Source organism: Myiozetetes cayanensis, unplaced genomic scaffold (assembly GCF_022539395.1).
Source record: "Myiozetetes cayanensis isolate MyiCay16 unplaced genomic scaffold, myiCay2020 scf2-11, whole genome shotgun sequence".
Taxonomy (NCBI): domain Eukaryota; kingdom Metazoa; phylum Chordata; class Aves; order Passeriformes; family Tyrannidae; genus Myiozetetes; species Myiozetetes cayanensis.
In genome coordinates, this window is record NW_026087411.1 from 15,387,823 (window position 1) to 15,415,184 (window position 27,362).

At 46.4% G+C, this 27,362-nt stretch overlaps 1 protein-coding gene across 1 annotated transcript; it reads right to left on the reverse strand.

Moving 5' to 3' along the window:
* DUSP10 (dual specificity phosphatase 10) lies at positions 1-26,367 on the reverse strand. Its single transcript, XM_050316574.1, has 4 exons — positions 26,216-26,367; positions 23,769-24,614; positions 5,456-5,833; positions 1-2,248 (listed from the first exon to the last, which is right to left on the reverse strand). The coding sequence occupies exons 2-4, from the start codon at positions 24,568-24,570 to the stop codon at positions 1,983-1,985; spliced, it is 1,446 nt and encodes a 481-aa protein (XP_050172531.1). The 5' UTR covers positions 24,571-24,614; positions 26,216-26,367; the 3' UTR covers positions 1-1,982.
* Between the last annotated feature and the right edge of the window lie 995 nt (positions 26,368-27,362).

Genomic DNA, 27,362 nt, shown 5'->3' on the forward strand with positions numbered 1-27,362 from the left:
TCCAGTAGAAAAATAATTTAATAAAGGGATAAGTTTCAAGAAAATATCCTATAGTAACAACATTTTAAGTAAAATGTCCACAAAAATATACATGTCTACTGTGATTATACATTAAGTTTTCCGACAGGTCCTGTTTCACACTTGGTTCAGTCCATCTAGGAAAAGCCTTACAGCTAGCAGACTTCCTGGGATAGGTCAGTTTGTACAACAGAATCATATCATAAATGTTTTCTAACTCATTTTAGACTCTTACAAATAAACTTTGGAGTTGATAACAGTCCAGAAGAGATCAGGTTATACCGTATCATTAAAAATTAAAAAAGAAAAGTAAATACAAACAAGGAAATCAAAAGTCAGCCACCCAAGGGACACTGTCAGGCAGAAACAGCAGCCTATAATACACACCACACAACACTGACACAGCTGGAAAAGCAGGGGGATGAAGGGAAGATGGGCAAGAAGGAGGGGAAAATTCCAGGAAGAGGATTCCCAGGAATTGTGGAACTGCTAAACGAGCAGGCTATAGAGAGGCAGGGGAAAAGCACGTACATGACCAACATATTTCTAGAAACCGGACAATTTTTTAACACAGAAGATAAGCTAATTACAGGAATATGGAAAGGAATCAGTGGAGAATGTTTATTTCTTATTTTTCCAAATGGCTATTGAGTTGTAGAAATAACAGGTCTGTCCCAAAGAGCCCTCACCAATAGTGCTAATTCAGCCAAACAGAAGAGCAAAATCCGGTTACAGAAATTGAAAGATGCAAGAGTACAGTAGAAAGTAAAGAAAACATGTTCCACCAGCAGAGGACAGGAACGAAACACTGAAGAGGAGATGCCAAACAAGAGATACTAATTTTGTCAAAGGGAGATGTACAATGCCACAAAAAATAAACCAAAACAAACAAAACAAAACCCCCACCCCATAAAAAGAAAATGGAAAATTCCAAAAGAAATAAAAGGACACACATTTTCTAAAAGATTTTTTCTTTTATAATCAAATTTTTTTACATAGACAACTGAACACACCAATATTTTGTGCGAAAAATATTTTTAAATAAACTTCTCAATTTTTGTACATTCTGATATACATATGTAACAAGGTTTATGGCACTGTAACCAGGATCAAAATCATACAAAGGAACGAAATAATTGCTCTCATTTACCCTTTCTGAACCAAGCTGGCTGCTGTTGCACTATTAGACTAAAAATTATTATTAGTGGGCAGCCAACTCTAATTGGTTTGAACACTCAAATCAAAGCCCAAATTATTATTGCACAAGAAGCCAGTGAAGGCATATGGCATAGAATGATCGAAGTCCCTTACTGTTAAAACATTACACCCCAAAATAGAAAAATAGAACTGGAACATGAAACACGCCAAATAAACTTTTTTTTTCTTCTTTAGTTTGAGTCAGGAGTGTGAAAAGTGCCTTGCAGACTTTTTAAGCTGCTCTGATTTCCTTTGCATTGGTGAGCATTTTGCTAGGTTATCTTTAGCAAAGCCTTTGCAGAATGAAGGCCCTTATGTTTCAGGGAGGATTTTTTCTGCTTTGTTTTGGCTGTTTGTGTTTCGTCTTCAACTTAGGTTTCTTCAGTCTATGAACCTGCACAGACTACTTAGCCATAAACTCTACAAGTAGCTGGAGAGGTGAGAAAAATAAAAATTAAAAGAAAAAAAAAGCCCAATATTTCTTCTTCTTCTTCTTGTTTTGATTTTAAAAAGTACTCCTTTTGCTCTGAAGCCTCCCTCCTCTGCCGGTGTCTGAGAAGGAAACCACAACAGCATCCCAAACCCAGCAAAGTTCTTGGATCTTTTAAAAACCTTTCCATACAAAAAAGGTTTTTATTCACAAAAAGTTCTCCACAAAACTCCCCTTGAAAGCTAAAAAGAAAAACCCACGAGCCACCCATCACTGCCCCAAATCAGATGAAGAACAGGTTAACCCCTTCATTGACTGCCTCCTCACAGCTTCACCGTCACACGACAGTCTCTACGCCGATCAGCTTTGGTGTGAGGATTCGTGGTGTGACGCCGTTGTTTAGATCTTCTTCGAACTCCAGTAACTGCCCCATAAAGTTAAGGTTAGGGGAAATGATTGGTCGTTTGCCTTTTACAAACTTATAGGCATCTGTCATGGTCATGCGTGTGTGCTTCATTAAGTAAGCGATAACTATGGTGGCAGATCGGGAGACACCAGCCTGGCAGTGGATGAGGAGACCTTTCCCACACTGATGAGCTTCCTCTGGAAACAAGAAAGACAGAAGAAAGTAAGATTTTTGCCAGTTCATAAATTAGAACAAGCTCAGTGCAATTAAGAGTAACTTAATGTGAAAGGTCCCTTGATTTGATTACAAGCACAGCAGCATCTCCTCCCCTTCCCCTCCAGCCTGTTCTTCCTCCAGTGTTTCAGAGTTACTGCACGTGAAACACCCAGTCCAGTCTGACACTGAAAATCCACACGTCCAAATCCCTATCTCTTTACTAGACGAACCACACAGTGAGAGATGCTGCTGCGCTGCTCACACCGGTGCCAGGGAGCATCTATTTGGGAGGTAGAGGCCCATAATGAAGCATCAGGCTCCATTTCTACCTCTGCTGCTGCGTTGTATTGGCATCTCAACCTTACCGTCTTTCGAAGCAGGGCACCACCCTTTTAACAAACAGGTATTTTCAGATTCAATTCATAACAATATATCTTGTCTCAAAGCCTTGTTTTTTGAAGCTTTCACAAAGCTACTCTTGAAGTGAGCTTCAATGGGCACTCTGCTGCGGTGCCTCCACAAAAGCAGGAGCTGGATAACACACACGGACACACGTTCTCCACCAAGAGACATCACTTAGTTGGAGGCAACCTGGGTAGGATTTAGGAAGGACAGAGTCCTTGTAACCACCTCTTAACAAGACACGAGAAAGAGGAGAGTCACTGCCATACCATCTTCATCTCCCACAGCTTGCTTTTAAAACAGGAGATAAAACTTTCAAGATGTGGCCCTTCTATCTACTTCTTTGTTTTAATCCGCAGGAGGAACGTGAATTCGGTTTGCAAGTTTTGGCATCAATCCAACCCCACCAAGAGTACAGTTCATCCCACCCCACATGTTCAACCTGTACTGTGAAAGCATAAATGAAGCCAACTTCCCTCTAGACATTTTTGGCAGTTAGTATTTCAGAAAGCTGAAACTCTCTAATGCATTTTGACACACTTTCACAGAGAGTTTCTGATGATTTCACTTCCTATGGCTTTAGTGTTAGCTAAACCTGGGGTCGGTTGTGGTTTTTTCAAGACATATTTAAAGAAACATAGGCCAACAATCTGCTGTTTAAACATTTCCAAATCTTCTCAAATGCAATTTAAAGTTACCCAGAGGAAGGGAAAGCTTTGACTAGTTATTTCCCCAGCTGGCTAAATTTGCTATGGAGAAAAACTCTCAGTGGAGAAATATTTGTTTATTAAAAACAAAGACAGACCCCCAAGCTGTAATTATTAAAGAGGAAAGTAAAATGCGTTTTGAAACACTTTCTAAACCTTTTCAGAGCAAAGCTGCTTTCTCTGCCCTTGGTGAGGTCACAAGCCAAACACTATCTTTCAGTGGCTTTGAGAGCTCTAATCCTTCAGCTCATAGGGATGCTGGGTGCAGAAATCTCCATCCTACTCCCAAAGGACCTCAGTAGAGCTTTACAGTCTCTTTACGTAAGCTTAGCCTACTGCATCTCCCCATCTTGTTGAACTCAAAGTTTAAGGTTTTATGGGATTTCTTGGTACATCTTTTTTCCCAAAGGATCAAAGCTAGGTTCCCTCTCCCCTATCCCTCACCCAAAACCGGGTGTTCACCTTCCCATGCACATAGTAATCAGCAGCCTGGGGAGCTGATAGCACTACTGATAGAGCTGGGGCTGGGTTAGGAACACTGGGGAAAATTTGGTTTTAAAGAGAGATTCTTTGGTCCTTCACAATGTAGAGGACAAGGGCTCCCAGCAGAAGCTCCCAGTGGGAAGACTCAGGCTTTAATGCTGCTCTCCATTTGAACTGCAGCACAATCAGTGATTTCTCTGTTCACCTTCACTAAAGTAGCACAGTTACAGACCGCACACATCAGCACACCACGGCCCCCTGCTAACCCGAACACAGCCAGGGGAGGCTCATGAGCTATCAGCTTCAGAGCTGCCAGCACTGCCCAGGCACACAGCAGGGGCAGGGCTCAGAAAAACACAGAATCATAGAATTAACTGGGTTAGAAGAGACCTCCGAGTTTGGATCTCCAGCCCTGGGACCCAGTCCTACAACTGGGCCCCAATCCTTAATGAGCCTGGGAGCACCGCCACAGAGCCAGCATAAATAGGCTTGAGTTTCAGGAGCCATGAACCCACTCCCTGACTCAAAGGCCACAAACACTGCTGGTCTGAGGGCAGGGAGGAACATGGCTCTGCACCTACTTTAGTATGGGGTCAGTCAGGGATCTGAGCTGTGATGCAGCACACACTTCCCTTGTCTAGTCCTCCACTACCAAGCCTGAAGTACTGATGAAGAGATTAGTCCAGCCTCCAGCACAAGAAATTAAAATTATGTACCAGTGATCCCCCCCCAGCATATTTCAGAAAACCTCTCAGGGCATGTACTTCTGCTGAAGCAGCACAGGTGGACATTCACCATGCCACAAAAGTGGCATCCACAAAGAGGGGCAAGGGAAGGTCCTCAAAAGCTTTTGGTATCACATGCTGAAGTCCTCTCTGATCAGCCTTGCTTAAAGTGGCCATCTGGCTTTAGCCTAGCTGACCAACCAGAGCTGAGTGTGGCCCTAAACTTGGCTGAGGGCTGTCCTGGGTTGATCTAACGAGGTTCAGAACAACGTGGGCAACGTTGCTGGGTCATTTCTTCAGCAACTTCTGCAACAAGCTGCATGTCTCTGGTGAACTCTCTCGCACAGCCTACAGGGTTTAGAAGCTTATTAATGCAAGTTTTCATCACTATCCACTCAACCACACGTACACTTTGAAGCTATAAATCTAATGCTGGAACAAGCCAAGTGTGAAAGTTTGTCAGTTTTCTCATTAAGTTAGGAAAGACTGAGCCTTCATTGAGAATAGTTACTATGAAAAATTGGCTGTAAGCCACTGTGGAAACTAGGAATGCAAAGGAGTCAAGAAGAGGAGATGACAAAAGTCTCAATTTTCTTGGGTTTCTTGAATTTAGAAACCTGGAGTTAGGAGTCAGCATCAAAGGATAAAAATTGTAACCCTGGGCTACTTAACTGGATACACCAGAGATGAGAAAGAAAAAAAATATGAGTTGCTCAGCATTTCTGACAACCTAAACAAAAGTACATATGGCCTTACTCAGCCTTCAGAGTAGCTGGTGGAGCATAAAATTCACTCTAAATTCTTACAACAGGTAAAAATATATAAAAAAAGAACAAGACAAACAGGAGTATTTCCAGTCAAGGGTAATTACCAATGAACTCAAAAGCCTCTTCAAAATACTGCCTGAGATTCTGCTTGTTGCTGTCAGTGGCCGGGAGCCGCTTGTAGTTGAACATGCCTTTCTCGTAATGGTACAGGGGCAGGTGGGTGGTCACATTGATTACGTAGCCTATGTTCATCCTCTGCATTTTCTCCAAGTCCTGAGCATCATGCTCATTTCCGAGGAAGAGGAAGGGCAGGATGGGGGTGAGCTCAGCGTTCTCGATGTCTGGCGTGGTGGGGATGGACTGAGGTAGCATGGGGGGCACAGCGGAGGCACCGCCCCCTCCTCCCCCCTCTGGGCACTCTTGCAGCTGGAGGGAGTTATCGCAGAGGTTTTCGTGGTTCTGCTTGAAACCGCTGAGTCCTCCTGGGAAGAGAGACCAAGCAGATATTTTGGTTAGATACCCCAAGGTTGCAACACTTTGGACCCACCTTTCCTCAGTGTTGGGACCACCAGGACTGGATCTGGCTCTACTGTCCCCACTACCACTGTCACAGTGACCAACGCCGGGCTGTCAACAGCAAGCATAGCACGAATCAGCAGCAGGCATTGTCTTCCCCTCTGCGAGGCACACAGTGCCAAGGAACAGGCTCACAGACAAACACGCCTCTGTGCAGCATCAGTGTGCTGGGGCTGCCTCACCTACCAGCCTGTGAGAGAAAGAAGGTATTTTTCTAAGAAGGAGAACATCACCACACTGAAGCAGAGCAGCAAGCCAGCTGGGACAGTCTTAGCTTCACCTGTCCACAGCAGATTTGCCTGTGAGGGCAGCCCTGCAGGGGGCATCCCCCCATCCAACACTTCTGAGGACGGGTGCAGCTCACCCTGGCATCGCTCCAGGGAACAGTACGTACACATTTGTGCACCCGAACAAAAGAAAACCTCTCCTTGTAACCTAACAGAGACCAAGATGCTTTGCTTAACATGTGGCAAACAGCTCTCCTCTTGCTGTCCCGGCTGCAAGAAAATATCTAGCAAGAGTTATTTTTAGGACATTAATATGGATTGGAAAATGAATCTGAGGGGGGGGGGGGAGGGAGAAGTCACTTTTTCAGCTCATGCTTCCCCTGACTCTATTGCATGCCTTGCTGGCTTTTTCAAGCACCATCTCCCTCCCCTTCCTTTTTTTTTTTTTTTTTTGAGGAGGGCAGCTTTGCAGAGCTGGAGCAAGCAAAGGGAACCTTCTTTCTACACCTCATTTGGGAATGACATCAGCCTCAGGCTCCCCACCTGCCCGGTTTCCATAGCGATTACACAAAGCACACAATGACATCAGCTGGCATGACATCAGCTCTTTGAGTGCAAACAATACAAGAACTACTACTTTGTGCGAGGCCTTTGGTAGGAGGCAGCGGCGTTCCTGGGAGCCGCTGATGTAATGCTAACAGGTGGCTCCTCCGAAAGAAAAAGGCAGAAAGAGGAGGAATGCACTGATACATCCCCCCCCACCACCACCTTGCCCGCGAAAGCGCACGTTGCTGTTGTACCAGGACACTTGAAGTCATGCTCTGTACCAAGACGAGCCAAGTGTTCAGACTCAATTGCACTTTGTTAACTGCAAGCCAAAAAAAAAAAAAAAAAAAAAAGCCCAGGTGGGGGGAGAGCTACCCTGAAGTTACTAGAAAGAGCTACACTAGCCAAAATAAATGCTGGATGTCACCATCCCAATAATGTTATTTAAACAGAAAAATAAAATAAAATAAATAAAAGAGAGGCTATTTCTCTTAGTCATGCTCTTTCACAGTGATCTAGTGGAGGTTTAAAAAAACAAAAAAACCATGCTGTCACTCATGCTCTGGATCAGACACAGCAAAGGGCTCCAATGCCTACATTTTGAGTGGTGCATTTCAAATGTCCATGACATACCTGCCCATAGGGTGGTACCCAGTCAGGGCCATTTCAGCACCCTATGCTGTACTCCAGTACACCCAGGCACCCAGACTAGGCTACTACCATCTGAGCCCCTCTAATACATCCAGACTCCTATCCTTCACACTCTGCTAGTAACTTATTTTTCCAGAAATCCTTGGTATGTCTACAAAACGCAGAGTATTTCCTCTTCCCTCGAAAGTGTGCTTGTCTTCAGCTGTTTCTGCTGTTTACACGACAGAATAAACAGTTTTGCCTTAAGGATCTATACTCTCAAAGTTGTTACAACGGGGGATCAAGGGAGAAAGAAGAAGCAAGGACAAAAATCTGAGCTCAAAACTGCCAACTGCACCACATGGCTGCAACAGGGTCTAAAAAGTCTTCTCAATCCACTCAAGAAAACAAACAAGACAATGGTCTTCAAGCTGAACTCTCATCCAAACCAACAGCCCCAGTCTAGAGTCCGGGCTAAAGGCTGAGCCCTAACTCACATTCCCATCCTTCTACATAGGCAATCAATCCATTCAGCTTCACTATTGCTGTTTGAACAATAACCAGAGCACGCTGGGAGTCTCAGGAAAACCCTTGAAAAAGGTGCTTTAGCAGCCCAGAGCTAATGCTCATTTTCCATGCCTCCTGCAGGCTTTAGGGAATAGGTGGCTGGGGGTAGGATCCCATTGTTTCATCACTCAGGTAGAGACACACTGACGTTGTGGCAGACACCATCCTGTTTCACCAGCTGCCTTGTAAGATACAGCACAGCTGGGGAGTCTAGAGCAAGTTCTTTCCTCAACGCCCATGTCCTGCTCTCAGGTCCTCTGCCTGCCTTGCTGGCCAGAAGACACTCTTACTCCTGCCACCAGCTCTTCCTCACTGTGAGCTTTGGTCCAGCAGATAACACGAAGGAGAGGACAAGAGGCCATTACATTGTGCAGGGCACCCCTGTTATCACTACTCAGAAGAGATCAAGAGGTGTAGGGCAATCCCAACCACTCCAGCAGCAGCATCAGGACAAAGGATGGGAAGGAGACTCCAGATACAGCATGTGGAAGATGCCTAAACAAGTGGAGTAGCTAAACATATAATAGCTTCATCCACAATTTTTTTCCAGACATTTGCCAGTGGTCACTATTCCTAATGTCAGGCCACATCCCCCATTCTCCTTGTTCACCTCCTCATGTGGGTGGGGAGTTAAAAAGTTATTCAAGGAATATTTAAAGTACCATAGCCAAGCAACTCTCAGAGCAAATGTCCCTGAAAGAACACATTAATGGGGAGAGGATTACTAACCTGAACTGGCTCAGACATTTGAGCAAGCCAGGATTGCACAAGAACACTGGTGTTTAGAAAGAAGGCAGCAAGATGCAGTCATGGAGAGAACAGCAGGAGCTTAGTGTGGATCTGCACTGTCATATGAGTCCTGCAGGTCCCAAAACAGGACCCAGACACCTCATGAGTGCTGTTGCACTCTCACCACACACAGTCCTTGTACCTAGCTGATTTATGAGGTACTACTGTAATTTAAGTGGAGCTCACACATGCATAATACTTAGTTTTTCTACAGTTTATGAGATTACTTCCCAAAACAGGTCCAAGTAAACTTAATTATGACCAGTCAGAAAGAGTAAAAGAGGGATGGACTTTACACATGAAGGTAAATACAATGTACAGGTTATTCAAATGCATCTGTATTCCTTTGTCAAGAAGCTGCTATTTCAGCACTTACAGTCTTCATGTAGAAGGGGTAGAGGAGATGGGAGAGGAGGCCAACACATAGTTCCTGTAAGCCTTGTCTAAGAGTTGATTAATTCAACTCAGTAAAGTCCAAGACATATCACTGCTACTGACCCCAATTCCAGATAACAAGGAAGCTCAAGGCATGGATGCTGAGACTTCACTCCTGGTTGTAACAAAAGCTGTTTTGTGGCTGACACTGCCCAAGCCTCCCCTACCCTGGGGCATGAAGGAAGCATTATACAGGGCAGTAACAGCACACGTGGCTGAGAGGCACAACCTAGCAGAAGCTTCTCACTAGCACAGAGATAAGCTACATTTTAAAAGCAGCTTTTCAGATGATGCAAAAAGCCTTCATCATACTGGGGAAGCCTAAGTAGGGAGGTAATATAATATATCCACCATGAAAGCCCATCAGCATGCATGGCAGTGCTGTTTGAACCACAGCCATGGAGCCTAGACTCAGATGTGCAGCCATTTTCAGTGATAAACCAAAATGCCAGCAGCTAGATAAGCCACCAATGTTCACTTCAACACGATGTCACGCTCATAGCCTGTCTCTTCTGGCTTTAAACACACCACACAGCAGTAATAACCAAAGTACAGCAAAAAGCCTGAACTGCCCAGACAGTCTGATGCAGTCCACATGTGGGTGCACAGAACATCCCAAATGCTTTTGTGCACTCTCTGCTCCAAAATGGCAGCTGGGCAGGCGTTTAGAGGGGCTGAACCTACCAATATCCAAACAGAGATGGACATATAAGGATGCTCAGCACTATGGGAAACCCAAGGTATTTCTTCCATAAGGAAATGAATCAGTGAAGCAGGACCCTTCTTGGCAGATGGCCTTTAGCAGGACACAACACAGGACTGAGGGCTCTTGCTCACCACTGCAACCAGGTATTTTTGCAGTTATAACTGCATGTCATCTTCCAGCATCCTACCCTGCCAGAATAGTTAGTGAGTGACAACAGACTTTGGATTGTCTCAGACTTCAAAACTTTTAGGAAGTTTCAACTCAGCACTGGACGTGCTCCAGCTACTCACACTTGCTTGTTCGAGTTCTTTGCAGCCATCTGCCCATAAACATCTTGCTTAATGGTCCTCAAACTCCCCCACTGAGCAGTACCTGGGTAGCAGCTGCACACAGATTTCCCATCCCCAAAGCCATCCAGGAGTCCGAGGCTCACAGCAGCGCTACAAGACCAGGTGAGTGGCTGGACAGGAGCCAAAGCAGCTCTGAACAAATAAAAAAAGACAAGCAGCATGGTGCTTGCATAAAAATCATGCTAAACACTGTGTCTGTCATTTGCCATCAGAAGAGGGCAAATACAATGCAAAACAGGCACAGAAGGTAGAGCAGGAACTAGGTAATCAGCTTTATGAGGGACTGTAACCCTGCAATAGAATTATCTATATCAAGAAAGCAAGAAAAACAGACCTTACCTGTACACATTTATAAAAGTGGATTGGTTGGTTGGGGTGTTGTTTATTTGGTGTTTTTTTGTTGTTGTAGGTTTTTAGTTTGGGGTTTTGTTGTTTGTTTTATGAGAAAATTGAGAATTTAAGGACAAGGAGTACAGTAACACCTGCCCTCCTCCTCTGTCTCTCCTTTGGCACCTCCTTCAACCACCACTGCTGCTCTATAGCTGTGTGACTATATGCAAACTAGGATGTGGGTTTACAATATGCTTTGGGAAATTTGCAATATGTTTCCTATCTGGAAATGGGTTCTTACCCCACAGTCAAGGGAGTAAACGACCTTGTTCCCTCTGCAGTGAGAGAGCTTAGAGGGAGGCAGCTACAAAGAAATGTCCTCACAATAAAGCAACACCTTTGCATTACCTCATCGGTGTGGACGTACTTTGTTCTGTGTGGCAGGTACTGGGTGTTCCTGCTACAACTGCAAACAGGAACATACTTTTATACATGACAGACTGCAGATGTGGGAGCCACATTTAGACAGAACACGTGGTCTCGGGAGACAACCAGACCTTTTATACAGCTTTCAAAGCTGTCCAGGCGGATTTCTGGATCCGCTCATCCTCGATTACAATACCACAAAGCCATCTCAACAAAAAAAATAAAAGCAACACACACAGAGGCAACAAGAGCAGAAATCCCAGGACACTGGGAAGTGTCAGCAGAAAAGATGTTCGATCTGTAACTTCCCCTCCTCTTGTGTTGCTGGGCTCTTGCGGGGTTCACAGCAGAGAATTCGGCAATACCACAGTTCTGACCACCCCGGGCATTACTCGCTCAGGAATGAAGCCAAGTTTTAAAACACCCACTCAGCATGTGCCCTGTCAGTACCACCACAGCAAACCGAGCCCCTGCGGCTGTGTTTGAGTGTGTTTAAGGTTCAAGTGTTACAGTGAGCATTTGGGGTGCAGGACAGAAATACTCAGACAATTGGTGCATATCTGTTTAAGACGGCGCTTTGAATTTGTGCAAGTACAGCCTGTTCCTTTAAACCTGTGACCTCATTTATTTACATTACTGCAGAAAAGCACTGCCAGAAGCAACAGCTGATGACAGTCTCATGTATTTTTCCACTAAGACAACAATTAAACTGCTCCTGTGTTATTAATGAACAGATGACTTTGTGTCAAGTTGATTCAAAGCACAGGATGCCTCAAGGTTAAGCAAACGTGACTCCAGCATGTAAAAATAGAGGTTAGGTATTGTCCAGATGCTTCACCCACCCAGCACTCTCCCCCTTCCTCAGGCTGGCAGGAGGGTCCAGGTCCCACAGCCAACCTCTGCCACATTGTCACCAGTGTCTGGAGGTCCTGTAGCAGGGTGACACAATGGTGCTGAGCCATGATAATGCCAGAATTTGGGCTGCTCCTGTACCATGGGCCTTCCACCAAGGAAAAATGCTGCTGTACAGGTTGAAGCAGAATTCTGCTGTTATAGGCCAAATCCACTCCCAGGATATGGACAACCACCTAGACCATCTCTTCATACCACTCCACCTACACAGTTAAGTATGCAAGTGTAGGTCCACTGACTAGCAAAGGCACTAGCAGAGAGGGCACAGAGGCACTGGGGTTGCACCCATAGGGTATGGGAGCTACAACCACCTTGCAGTAGAAGATTCAGACATGACACTTTGCTCACAGCTGTTGCTGTCATGATTTTAGCCAGAGCAAAGATGGTTCAGTGGTGTATCCTGAGGATTATGCTCTGTTCGTCCTGAGGTGCTTAAAGAAGAGATGCTCAGATTTCCTGAATAACACAAGATGGACTTTCCTTATCCAACCAGGGCTCTCCTTGCCCTCATGAAGCGCTAGAAGTGTGGGAAGCTCAGTAGGGCCTAGCCAAGCAGGTCACAGTAGGAGTGTGCCTACTCTCCAAGCAGATGTCCTTCTCCTCACCACACTGTTCGTGAGCAGTGCTCAAAGCTTGTCCTCACTGCTGTAGGGCTCACTCTACATGAAAGCTAAACAATTGAAAATATTGTATGTGGCCCACAGAGTGGGAAAGACAACTCCCCTCTGTCCAAAAGGGTGGGGACTTATTGGACCACACTCACCCAGGCGACACTGGGAATTGCTCCTTTGATTTCAAGGATATTGTGGTGAGGTTTATTTGTTTTTAAGCACTGGAGAGAGCTTTACAGGAGATAAAGCTGACAACAGAGGGGAGCCCATCCTTCTGCAGTACAAGGAGGCCACAGTGACAACAGGACTGCTTTACACCTTACTATTCCTGCTGTTAAAGAAAGGGGGAGAAAAAAAAATCCATCCTTTTACTATACAAATATTCACATTTACCTCAACAACCCACATTGCCCCCCTGTTTCCAAAATCAAAGACATCACTGGAAGTTTTTTGACTTCTGTTGCTGATAGGAAGTACAATAAGTCTGATTTCCTGGTCCTCTGAGTTTACTTCTCACCTGTCTGCAGGACATTCGAAAGACCCATGGCAGAGTTTCTCTCCCTGTCGCCCGCACGGCATTCAGCATCAACCTTGCCGTGAAAGATTAAGCTTTAAACAAACATAAAAAAGTAAAAGTAAACAGTTCACAAAGAACAGCTTCCACCTCGATACACTCAATCTAATCTAGTCTCTCCCTCAAACCGAGCTGCCAACAGCACTTCAAAAAAAAGGCAAAACTCCACATTCCGAAGAACTTGCAAGGTCAGGTTTTTTCCGTGTGGGAACTCTCCTGAGAGGTCAGTTTGTACACAAATTCTGGCCTAGAGAATTTACAAGCACATCCTTGACACAATGGCTTTGAGGTTCCTTTAGAAGTCAAGAGTGTGACACCAAATAAAGAGGAAAGCTTTTCCCTCAACATCTAGGGACGTGTGCACACATTTGCGTGTTGTTTCTAATTTTATCTCACCGTGGCTCACACCCCTTGCCACACACATCCTCCTGCTGGCCTTTGAGGTCCCTGGTCCCATCTACTTCTATTTTTTATTTTGACACTAGGCACAGTGCAGCCAGCTGTCCTAGGGACACATCCCAAGGAGGCAGGAGAGAGGTCACCAAAAGCCCCTTCCCCTGCCAGGCTGTGCCAGAGATGCTGGCTCTGCCCAGCTCCACTCTCAGCTCCTCCCATCCCACCACTATCTGCTCTCAACTACACCATCACCCCCTCCCGTGCCTCCCACACTTCAACACAACTTGTTTCTTTCCACATCAGGTCTCACTCCTTCACTTTTCTTCTTCCAAGGGCCACTAGAACATCCAAAGTCATTCCAATTAGAAACATACTTTTTTTTTACCTGTAACTAGGGAACCATTCTTGGTATTTCAGTTTTATTCTTTTTTCTTAAATATAGGGTTTTTTCCTCTTTTTATCTTTCTTTATGCCTTTTTTTTTTTTGTCTTAAATTTAGGTTTTTTCCTCAGACCTGGACACCCAAGAAAAATCCCACACATCCCCTCCCTACCTTACCTTTACTCATCAGCTTTTTCAAGCGATGCCATTAACTTCTGGACTACTCACTAGCCTGTCCAGAAGCTGCTCTGAAAACTTCAGGACTCTGCATTCAAAACAGTCATTCCAGCTTGTAACTGGAAATCTGCCCTATGCTATAAGAGTGCTGAGTCTGTCCCTTTCGAAGAAAAAACTAAAGTTTTCGTGGGAAAATAAACCAGCATCCTTCAAAGCACTGTGTTATCCTTGGGGAGTGGTCAGGAAGGTGAAAGACGAGAACGCCTGCTCCAAATTTTGGTATAAGGATTAAACTATACAAAAATGTAAATAGGAGCAAGCCAAGAAACCCCACATCCTAAACACACTATGGTGACAACTCTGCAGCCACAGAGGAGGATTGGACTTGCCCTCCCTGGAGGGCAAGCGTTTATAGCAGAAACTCAAAATTAGACACATTACAACTCCTCATAGCAAAAGTATGCGTTCCCGTGGGGATGTAGGCTAACATGAAGTCCAATTAAATAATCACTGGAAATGTCAGCGTAAACCCTGAAGGAATACATACTTCTACTGTGAAATGCTCCCACTGGAAATCATATTAACAAAAAGGTCATCAAGAAATGCTAAAGCTATGTACAAAGGAGGCAAGGGGAAGCAAGAAGGGAGGGAACAGAAACTATTTTAATGCAATAAAATACCACAAATGGTTTTATACTGGCAAGAAGCTACGGGTCTCTTTTCACAGAGAGGGGTAGAGCTGAGCAGATTTGCCCAGAACACCAAGTTTTGTTAGGTTTTTAATCCCTTACCAGTTCTCTCCCTGCCCATCACCATGTGCACCTCTCAAGCAGCTAGCCTGGAGACAGCCAGCAGCCGGTGCAACGGCACACGAGCAGGATGCAGACAGCCACAACTCCCTGTGGCTCTGCATGGCTGAAGAGGGAGAACGGTCCCAGCACTGTGTCAGACATCTGTAATCCTGGATGTGTAGGAGTGGACCTTTCTGTTTAATTTGCATGTTTTCGAGAACACTGACATTTTCATGGTTCAGCCATCCATTTATTCTCTTTACCCTTTTAAGGGCAACCTCTTCAGGACAGCTTCTTTCTAATGACAGAGCAGGCTGCTTTGTTTCTCTTGAGGATAACACAGGCTCTTTTCCAATCCAAACCAATGCTCCTCCACTTCAGAAACACCAGCACCATTCACATTAACATGAAAGGAAAACAAGGTGCTGATATACCACACCAGCGTTTGGGAGTGCCATCCATTCCTGCTGAAGAGCTTCTACCCTTTGGGCTAGAAATAATAATACTACCTGGCTCCAATTTGACACTTTCCAGCAAGGTATTTCAAATCCCATGAAGAAAAAACAGAAAATAAAGGGTGCTGACTTGACATATCCCAGTGCCACATAACCAAAAATAAAAGCAGCAAGTTACTGAAACTAGCATGGAGCATGCCAGCCCCATCTCTGACACAAGCTCCAGGACCAGCCCCGTTGACACTTAAATCCCTATCCTAATAGTCAAGGAACCAAGTCTAAAAACCAAGGCCCCTAAAAACTACATAGGGAAAGAGAAAGTTGACCCAGATTGTATCCATATACTCCAGAGTCAAGGGAAGAAGGGAGAGAAGGGGGGAAGGGGGGGGGGATTGCAGAAAAGAAAAAGTCATATTTACAGAAGCCAGAGCTAAATAGCAATAAAACAAGGAATATCTTCAGCCAGATCAAAATCAACCATTGTCTCCCAGGAAGCATAAGAACTGTTATCCCTCAACAGAGATGTTGCTCTGCTTTGAAGGACTAACACAAACACCTATGAAATTATGATTAACCTCACGTTAAGCAATCATAGTGGTTTTGTACCTAAAATATGCCAAATTCAAAGCAGCAGTAAAAGTCTTATTCTTAGCTTTCGTCAGCTGGACAGACAGACTCTCATTACCTTAACAGAGACGAAGAGGAATTAGAGCCCATTGCCAACACAGCATAGATCAGCTGCTCCAACAACAGCTTTTGCTTTTGAAACATTAATGTTCAACTGCTTACATAAGCCTTAATATCACACTTTGGATAATGAACTGGAGACAACCAATTCTACTGATGTGACAGAAGCTTGCAAGTTAGCTTCTATTTTCCAAGTTTCTTTAAGCGATTATATAAAAAAAAATATATATATATATATATGATACTTAATGTGTGACAAGGAATAACATTTGTTCTTCTTTTTATTACTTTTAATTAGAATCAGTTCTTCTCTGTTGCAGTGAATCCAGCGGGAATTAATCCAGACATTCTGTAGACGTTTCAAAGCTAGGGTATAGTAAAAGAGTTGGAACCAATGTGCTCACATCACTATTATTATTCTCTTAATTTAGTTTTTGCAACTTCCTCCTTCAAAGTCATGATCTTGCAAACAGGGTGTTGCATACATGCAAGGCAGCAACTAACCCTAGCAGGAGCAGTGGCTCCCAAGCCTTCCCACCCACTGTCCACATTTGTGTCCTGCCAGCAGCAGATGATGACAGATTTACAGTCCCCCACGACCCCACTAACCCCTGACCCCTCCAGTGACAACAGTCCAGTGACAACAGTCCAGTGACAACAGTCCAGTGACAACAGTCCAGTGAGGGCCACAGGGGAGCTCCCACTGCAGGGAGCTGTGGCTTAGTTGAGATAGACATTGCTGCAGGGATTAGGTGGTACCTACACCTACAAGGTCCCAGTTGCTCCCTGCAGATTTGCCAGCTTGGGTCTCCTCTGCATACACTCTTCTGGAACATGCTCACTAAAACCAAGCGCCAGGAGATCAGAAGCTTGTGCCCCATTCTGGATCTCAGCTCCTTCACTGTAAGCAGAGTTTTCCTTCAAAAAGGAGGTAACACACTCACCACCCAAGCAGAGAAACACATGAAAATGAACCTTGAGTTTTTAAAAGCACAAAAACCACCTTGAGGCAAATCAGAGCCTACAGTTTATCACTTTAGCAAAAAATACACCATCAAGGGAAGAGAGGAAGGGGATGCTCCTGTCTGTCTCCCGCTTTCTGCAACAGGCAGCTCTGTTGTTCCAGGGAGCCACTGTGACTATGGATGAACCTGGGTTAACGCTTAACACCGATGGCAACAAGAGAGATGAGCTCAGTGTAACAAACAGTGCAAAGGACAGGGAAAAAAAGGCCAGTCAGATGAAAATGAGTTCTCTAAGGCCTCACAGCAAGTCTGTTGTGCATGCTTAGTCACAGAGCAGGAGACTAACCATTGCTCAGCCTTGGCCAGAGCTCACCTGGTCACACGACCACCCTGCTATCTAGGCACAGAGTATCCCTCTAGTCAGATTACCTCCTTTCCGCACCATATGGGAGACAGACTTGTTTCTCCCAGCTCTTCCCCTTTCCTTCAAGCTCCAAAATGCTGCTATACAATTGCAGAACCAGATCAGACCACCTTTGGCAAGACACAGGCTCCTGGGGAATCAACACCTTTCAGAGCAGCAGAGGACACACCAAAACCAACCTTTGGTGTGCTGAGATACCTCCGGATGTGAGGTTGCCTTCATCGCAGATATTAATTGAAGCAAAGAGTTTCCTGTACTAAAAAGTCACAAGGTTTAAAAAAAAGTCCTATGAAACAAAACAAGAAACACAAGCTTAGCATTGATCAGCCACCCTGTGCAGAGACCACGAGCACCCAGGACTTCCCAGCTGCAGAAACAGGCCCACTGAATTCCTCCATGCCTCCTGCTCACAGTAGTCCCCGGTTCTGCCTCCACACACGGTGTGCTGAGAGGCACAGCAAGGACTGCTGGCTGAACCCAAAGGCGCTAGTGCACGTTTCAGCTTTCCCACAACCTTCAACATTCAGTGGATCAAGAGTAGGTGAAAGGCCTGCCAGAGGAAGCTGAAGCAAGTGAAATGCTCAAGACAGCACCTTTATCCAGCCTACTCTCAATGGGACTCTTTGCCAGCTTTGACTTTTAGGTGAGGCAGGGAAAGGTGACATCCATGATAAACACTGTTCTTTAAGCCCCAGCTTACCAAACACCTTTGTGATAACCACAAATTAATTTTTACAGTACAGAGGTGTTTAAAAAACTGCTAAAGACAGATTCAGGCAAGTACCCAGAATCAAAGCTCCAGAAAAACAACTGCTCGCAGTAATTCAGGTCAGCCTTGTGATTTCTGTAGCCAGCACTCTCCCAGGCCCACCAGAGACTTCCCAACAAGGCCACAGCACCACACATAATCTTATCTTACACACAAAGGGACAATGCATTAGGTCATCTTCAGATTACCATAATCTATTTCTTTAAACAGCATGACTCCTATAGCACTCCAAGCTGATGCTGAATATTTGAGAGGTGTTTCCCTCCTGGTTGAATAGTGAAATTGTAAAACAGACAAATATTATGACCCGTGCATGCTGCTTATATTTATGGCATTTCTTTACTTCCAATTCGCTTGCATAAATAGAAAAAACTAACTGTAATGGGGCTTTTCACAGAGTCAAGAAAGAGTTGTAGCCTAAAGACAAGTAGATGATTCCCCACTTTGAATGCAGCATAAAGCCATGGTGATCTCACTAAAACTTTTTGTGCTACTTAAGTGTCATAAAACCTTAGACTGCAGCTTTGGAAGGCAAACCCCCCACATATAGATCTAAAACAAAAACAAAAAAATTTCTATCTGTATCAGTTAAGATGCAGCCACTCTAAGACTCTCCAAAAGGCTGTGCTCACCTCAAGAGTAAAAAGCCAGAAAACAAACCAGCAGCAGTCCTATAAAGCTTTTACTAATACAGTTTCTCACCTCTGGCAGGGTAAGGGTAAGGGTAGCACATGAAGCATTCAGCTAATTACAATCTAACATCTACCTATCAGGAACATCACAGGGAATGTTCCCCCAGTTCACACAGAATTGGAGCAGTTTTACTTTACAAGTAGAGATGTCTGACTAATGCAACAATTTCCTTAACTCTTAGTTTGGTTTCCAAGGGTATGACAAACTGGAGAGACAAAAAAAGGAAAACAAAACAAAAAACCAAATCTCCTTCCTGTTCCTCTCTTTCCAAGGCAGTGTCATTGCTCTTTTTCCCCCAAGGATAGTTTAAATGTGATAGTTACTCTGAAAGTCAGCACTTCAAACTCTCAGATGACATTATCTGGGAGGAAATGCCACACTTTCCATTGCTGTTGAATAGGCAAAGTTTAGAAGTACACTACTTTGCAGAAGTATCCCCTCAAAATACAGTAAACACCATGGTGCCCAAGCCCAATTTATCTATATGCAAAAGGTACAGACACACACGATCAACTTTCAAGTGTTATGGCCAAGAAGAATATTTATTCCAGTAGAAAGATACTTTAAGTTCCAGCAATTGGTCTGAAAATTGAAGGTGAAATCTCAGCCTTAATAGAGCCAGCAGAACTTTCTTCCCTAGCGACTGATGGGGCCAGATCTCCTCTGCAGCACAAAGGGAACATGCTTTATTTTTAAATGTTAAGTAATGCATGTGAGCCATCCAATGTGTTTAAAACTACATATTTCCCTATTACAACCATGACCTAATACTTATTCAGTGGAGATCTCTGGTGGAAATAAGTGCCAGGCACATGTTTTGTTGGTCAGCTGGATTTGTTGACCATTACATCAAGTTTTACTTTCAAATACTCTTGTGCAGTGTAATCCAATTAGAATTTAAAGCAACACTGACACTGTTGAATTATATAACTGATAATAATAATAATAAATTATATATTTGCACAGATTATGACCAAGTCAGGTATTTCTAAGGCAGCTGCTCATAGTATTTTACATGAACATGGGGGAACATAAACCAGGTACTTATTCCTTGTGTAGGCATCTTGGGCCCTCTGTAGTTGTTTCAGCTCCACTGATATGCGACTCTGGTGTGGTAAGAGATCTGAAGCTATTCTTAGACCATGGCAGAAAGCACGAAGTGGTTTGTTGGCAGGTCTTACACTCCCCACTATAATGAGAGCAAGTCACTTCATTTATTTCCCTGTTAGATGAGCAATGAGAAGATTGAAAGCCAGAGCATAAATAAGCTCCTCAAACTGGGAACAAGAACAGGGAATCAATCAGTTGCTGGGGAGGAACCAGCCAGTTCCTCTCCGTTGCAGCAGTCCAGCCATCAGTTTACAGCATGTAAGGGGAAGAAAAAGAATGAGTTATTTGCCAAACTATGTTTTGCACCTCTGCTTTTGAATTCAGTTGTTTCCCTGCAGTCAAACACAGAAGCCTTTACAAACCAAACACAAGACTTGAGCAGGTTCACAAGGCTCCCACTGCTGGGCCTCAAAGGTAGAGGAGGAACAACAGGATGGAGACAATACTGTCAGACAGTGGTCAGGGAGACAAAGGCAACTCCTCTTGTGTTAAAGCTGTCAAGATGTGCTGGCACAGATGTCTTCAATTTTTCGTTTTTGTTTCCTTTGTAGATTTAATTTAACTTGGAAAAAAAAAATGCTGAACTCCAAACCTAAACATTTCGCTCATAATACTTTTCATCTGAATGCAAATGAATTCCCTGCTTTCTATTTTTGGGTCCCAGTAGCAAACTCAAGCACACAAGCCTCCAAGACTCCAGGCCACTTTATGAGCCAAAGTGCTCAGGGAAGGCAGAGATGCCTCACCACTGGGTTTGCAGGAGGGAAAGGAGCACAACCCCACCAAGGAGGGTCACAGCTGCTGACCCCGCCTGGGGTCACAGAGCCATGCTCTCCCCCTCCCCAAATTCAGCAACAGCTTTGACATTGGCCTTACGCAGAAGGGACACTGGGCTCACATCATTGGTTTTGGCCCCCCTCCTTTTCAATGTTAAGAAAAAAATAAAAAAAAGAAAAAAAAGGCATCCACAAAAAGTGAGGCCTTTGGGTTTCAGCAAGCATGCAATACCACAGTCTAGTACAGTGTGACTGGGTGTTGGGGGAAACATGACTTCTTCCTATTTTGCATATAAACAGGATAAGCAGCAGCTTCAGTCCTTGTAGCTCAGGCTGCTACAGCCCGTGAAATTCAGGATTCTTATGGGCTTATTTTTTTCATAAAAATAGGGGGTTTATGCCTGTCTCAAGTGCTGTTATGCCTTGTGAACAAAAAAACAAGAAAATATTTCTTCTAAAGAGCTTAAATCAAAATTATGCATATGTTACGTTTATGACCAAAAATATGCCCTATGTTAAAGGAAGCAGCAAAGAGAGGCATGAACAGAGAAGGAGGAACACAGGTTTTAAAATCCCCCCCATACTACAGCATACATAAACCCTTTCTTGTCACAATGCTAGTTTACGTATTGGTCTGCTACATTAAAAATAAATCAGGCCACCTTTTTTTAACTTAGCCTAACAAGGTGCATCATACATACATTTATCTACAGATCACAGCCTGGCCTTGGAGAACAGCACAGAGTTTCTCTGCTGCTTAAAAAGACTGGGGCACCTAAAAACTAAATGCACACAGGGCCACATTGCTACCCCAGCGCACTGTAAGCCAAAGATGTAACCCAACCCTCGGCTTTGCCGATCGGATTCACCCCACAACGTGACACCGTGCCACGAAAACGGCAATGGGGCCACGGGCTGACAGGCAGCACCAAACATGGAGAAGGTGGCACCGGATCAGGGGTACATAAACTTGGACAGCCTGGCTAGCAACCACTGTTTGCAAACACAACACAGGGGATCAGATGGGCCGGCAATAAATTAGGAGCGGATGGCAGAGAGCAAGAGAAATCACTCAAAATAACAAACGTAGGCAAAGAGGGCTCCCCAGTCACCCCCGGTTTCATTTTAGTGCCTGAACCCAGGTATGTGCATGTGCCAGCTCCCGGGCTGCTGAAGCACGATGGAAAAAACACTATCTGTCAAGTGAAACTAAATAACGAGCACTTCCAGCACCACTCCTCCCGCTCGGAAGCTTAATTGCAGCCTTTCTAAATGCTGCTTTATCCCATTCTCAACTCCACTTGACCCTAGTTTGAGCTCTACTTCAAAGAAGGGCAAGGGAGTTTAGGTGATAGGGGGAGCTCCTCACTATACACTCCCCCAAGGTGAGGTTTGCTCCGACCCAGATGATCACTACATCCAAAAAGCAAAGGATTTGGGCTTCTCCTGTCCTCTGGCATGCTTCCAGATCTGCTGGCAGACCAGTTTGGGGAAGGGATTTCTACTAAGCAGGTCAATGCTTAGGTAGATGCTAATATTTCTCAGTGGTTGAAAACCAAAAATGGCCCACAAGCACTTGGTCAAACCCAATGCAGCACCCAGAGTTGGAAGGTGGGAGAAAGAAAGGGGTGGCCGAAACCCGCCCATAGCACCCAACAGCTCAACGTTGCCCAACTACAGCTCTGCAGTTTCATCTCTACCAGGATCTTACTTCGGGTACTGAAAAAGTACCAGTCTGTGGTCCACAGAACCTTCAGTGTTCTCCTCTGTGCTTCTCTGAAAACACTTTCAGCTTACCATTTTTCTGAGGATAGGAAGGCTTGCAGACTACAACCAAGTTGCAAAAGGCTGTAGAACAGAATGAGTACCACCAGAAATGCAGGACTCCAGCAGCAATCTCCCTCCACTAAGCACCTCATCTTCCTCTTTTACAGATGAAGGGCACCACCATAACCCAAGAGACTCAATAAAAGCATAGAGGGAACCTGTAACAAGTATCAAAGCAAGCCCAGCATGACCATCCACTTGCTGGGAGCAAGGAGACAGTTCAGTAGTTTTAAGCTTCCACAAGATACACCCACATAGAAGTATCTCACAGGACCCTTAGCTCCTACGAAGCTATGAAACTCAACTGGAGAAAGGGGATAAACTATCAGCTGAATCCATTCTCCTGCCACATTGGGCAGGTTGGAAGTAGCAAGGTGCACAGAAAAAATTAAGATAATTAAATACATACAGTATGAGCTAAGCAGCAAATCCCTCTATAGTTTCTCGTGCCACGTCCAGTCTCTGCCAACCATGCCTCCGAATGGCATAAACACCCAGGGGAAAGGAAATTCAATCTAGAGGGCAGCATTGTTATAAATAGGATCTACAGAATAAAGTGAAGAAAGGGAACTGTCCTTGGATGCTGCCTTAATTGGTGGGGCTTGTTTCCACCAAAGCATTAAGGGATAAACCAAACACCACATTAAAACAGGAACCTTTACAGGAAAGCCGTACACATATGTAAACACATACACATGTAAACACAACACTTTCAGATAACTTTTTTTCCAGTATTTCCCTCTGTCCATTATTCTGACCTCATACCACCAAAACAAGGCTTGATTGCTCAAGTTGTGCTGACTGGTCCATGACAAAATGGCTCAGACAAGGTGACTTCCCTTGTCTTTCCTTCTCCTCTCTCACCGCCCATCTCCAGCACCTATGCGTTCGTTCAGTTTTATACAGACTAAAATAAGGCTGCTAAGTAAAGGTCACTCTGACAAGCTAAATGAGAACTAACCTGGACCTCTGCTCCTTGGGCTATAAATACTCAGAACAAGCACTGGGGGAAATTCTTTGTCTGCACAGACACCAGGAAGCACGTTTCCTCCTCCTTTCAGTTCCCACTCCTCCTGCTACTCAAGGACAACATTCAGAGAAAAGCAACCATCTCCCTGCTACCAGCTCCATGATTTGTCCACGAACAGCATTTGCTTTGTCACGAGTGACTGGAGGCACGCAGGCCTTCCTAGAGATAAGCAGATGCTTTCAAGGTGAGGCTGACAGCAGAGTGTACAGGCTGCAAAGAAAACCATGAACCTACGTGCGGGCAAGGAGGAGAATTACCTTTTAGGACAAGGGGCTCCTTGCCTTCTCGCTTGAGTGACTCTAGCACTATGTGGAGTGGCTGGGAAGGCATTACTCTGCTTGGCTCATTGGTATTCTCATCATAAACTATGATTTCTTTGGAAAATATTCTCTTGAAGGAGTCCTTGCCTTCCCGGCAGGAGATCAAGTCCAAGACGGTGATCTTGCCCTGCTGGAGTCTTCTCCGGCTGATCTTGTCAGAACAGTTAATGTGGACAGCCCCTTGAATGTGGCTCTTATTATACTCCATGAAGGGCCTGCAGTCAATGATGACAGGCCCTTGGTTCTGTTGGTGGCTCTTGCTGCATTTGGTCATCTTCTTTGCCAGATCATTGGGGTAAATGATTTTGATGCTAGTGAGTTGCTTGGTGGTGCCCGAGACAGGGCTCCCCACCCCGCCCAGCGGGCTCAGGCTGCCGGCGTTCTCATTGCTGTTGACCATTTGGTTGGCAGGGCAGGCGGTGGAGGCTCCGGCGTGGGTGCTGCTGGTGCTCGCTTGAGTTTGGGCCTGAGTGTCCTTGTCGTACGTTGCCACAGTGCAGCAACTGGCACTGCTGCATCCACAACTCAGGGAGCGTGCAGAGCCGTTGGATGAGGGCATATACGTGAGATTAGCAGTCTTTAGGGACACAACAGCTGCGCCGAGCAGACTGGAGTGGCTCTCACCAGCAGAAGAGGCAGATTCAAGATAGCTAGAGTCTAAACAGAGGTTGAGATCCTGAGGTCTCACTGGCCTCGAAAGTGCCACTACTACCCTGTCGTCTAGAGGAGATGGAGGCATGAGGAGGCTGAGCACTAGCAAGTTAAGAAGAACTCAAGATCACCCTGCAAAAGAAAAAGTGGAGGGGAAAGAAGAAAAAGGTGATGAAAACAGATCATGAAATCAACATAAACCTACAGATACAACAACTTACTTTGCCAAGACCCAGTATCCTCAACCTAACAACCCCTTCTGACAGTAGCTGCTAAAAAGCCTTTTCAATCCTGCAGCAAATACTTCAGCTATCTGCATGTGCACACATGGCACACAGAACACACGCGACTAGACTGGATGTGCAGCTACACCCAGGAAGAGGCATTTGGTTACTACATGCAGATGGTGCTGAGCTATTCTGAAACCCCAGGCTGCAAGGCACACCACTGATAATGACAGAGGCACATTCTCTCATCCAGAGAGGCACATTCTCTCATCCTGCTGCTCACTGCAAGGGAAGAAACTACTGGGCTGACTCTGTGACTGAAAGGAACGCATAAGAGCTGAATAGCTGAATGTGTCAGTGGTGATACACAACTTTTCCAGCAAGACGGAATAAAATTAGCTTGTGAACAAATTTTCTGAGACAGTTACAAACTTGAACACATGTGGCTAAACAAAAAAATACCCAGCAGAAAAGGAGAAAATTAGGTTCCAGAGGTCCTTACAAAAAGTAAGCACACACCTTGCACTTCCATCCCCCTGCTAGTGGGAGAGGTGAATCCGGTCCCAGTTAAGCCCCCTGCTCCAGGCCCGGAAAAGCTGCTGTTCTCCAGCAGTCCACGAGGCAAGTTCCCTGCTCCCCACCACAATTCACAGCTTCTACAAAAAGGGGTCCCCTCCGCCCCAATCAAGGTCAGTGCCTGCCCACCCTTTGCCTTCTCATTTGCTAAGACACAGCGCGCAGGTTTAGAATCCCTCCATTTCCACTCGGGAGGGAAGGAAGACGACAAGAGCAAAACAACTGAAGGCAGCCCTGACAGTGCGTCCCCTTCAGCAGCAACTTCGGGAGCAGCCGCAGCCCTCGCTGAAAAACACATCCCAGCACCAACTTCGCCAACTCCCTCAAAGCCCCGGAGCGGGGCGAGCACTCGCAGCCCCGCTTTGCCGCGCAGCCGGCTCCGCACCGGGCCCGTCGGCAAGGGGACGTCCCATCCGCACCCCGGCGGTCCGGGGGGCACTGCCACCGGCAGCAGTCACCGCTGTATGGAGCGAACCTGCGGGCACCTCTGGAGCGGGGAAAGAAGCCGCGACCCGCCCGCCCCGGGCACGGCGGCGATGCCGGGCGGAGCAGGGCTAGCGGCGCCTCACACGGGAGGCTTCTCCGGCCGTTCTTTCCCCAAACCTCCCCTCGTTTGTTGTTTTTGGTTTTTTGGGGTTTTTTTTTTTTTTTTCTTTAGGATAACAAAGCGGATAAAAGATCCCTGAGCGCCTTCGCCTGACGCAACTGAAAAATTTAAATAAGCGAGGGAGACAACCCGGCTCGCTCAGCGAGGGGCAAGCAACTGAAGAGCACACGAGAAGCGGGAAGATGAAGTTTAGCCCCCGAGCGCAAGGAGCCTGGGCCGCCGCCGCCATGCGGTGCTCCCCGCCGCGGCGGCCCCTGCGCGGGGTCCCGCAGCCCCCGGCCCCCCGCGCCGCGCCGCGCCCCGCACCGCCGCCCCGCACTCACCGGCGCGGCGCGCTCCGGCCCGGTGCGTGGCGGCAGTGGCGCTGGTGGCGGTGCTGGTGACGCCGGTGCTGGTGGCGGCGGCCGCCGCTGGTGCCGGTGCGTGTCGCGCCCGCTGCCCCGCGCGCCGCCCGCACCATCCTCGCTACTTTCTCTTTTGCCACCGCGTAAATGTACGGCCCGGCGGGGGCGGGGCCCGCCGCGACGGGCGGCCGCGGCGGCCAATCGGCGCGCGGGGGCGGGCCCGCGGGGCGGGGCGGTGATGTCATCGGCAGCCAATGGGCAGGGCGCGGCGCCGGCCCCGCGCCCCGGGGCAGCGGGCGCTCGGCGGGGCCGGGCGGGGGCGGCGGCAGCGGCAGCGCCCTCCGCAGGGCGGGCAGCGCCCCGGGAACGCCGCCCTGGAGCGCCCCGGGAACGCCGCCCGGGATCGGTCCCGGCGGTGGGAACGGCCGCGAACGGCGCTCAGGCAGAGCTGTGCGCGCGTCCCACGGGAAGGGGCCAGCGAGACCATCGCGCATCAACCCGCGCTCCCCGGGGCAGGGGACCGTGCCGCCTGTCCCCCCAAACCCCCGGCAGTGCCGCGGCAGTGTACGAGTGCCGCCAAACCGGGGAGGATGCTTTCTAGGTGCTTTTCCGAGCAATCCTCGCCTAACAAAAACAAGCATGCATGAGGTACTTGGAATGGAAAAAGAGTAACTTCCCCGCACGGCAGCGGTAAATCACGGGGAGGGCAGGCGGTGTGCCCTGCTCGCTGCTCAGAGACACCCAGCCCTGGAGGTCCTCGCCCGCCTGACCCCGAGGTTAAAGGTGGATCCACTTGCTCCATGGTATGGAAATCCAGCTTCTGGCACACTGTCCAGCAAAGACCATGAGTGCTCAGGTTAGACTGGACTCTCCCAGTGTAAGAAGGAAAGCAACACAGGCTTGAAGACAAGATTTTTCTCATCCTTTCTGTCAGGTGTTGACATGGGTGAAATAACGAGCTCTCACCCTTGGTACACGTGCACTACAAGGCAAAAGGTGAGAATTGCTTTCAAGTCATGTGGATCAGCTCATCAAACACTCGGAAGGTACCTGGCAGGAGCACGAGATTTTTGCACCCTTTCCTCCCCCCACTGTGCAATCTATTTTCACATTTCCTGGTTCACAA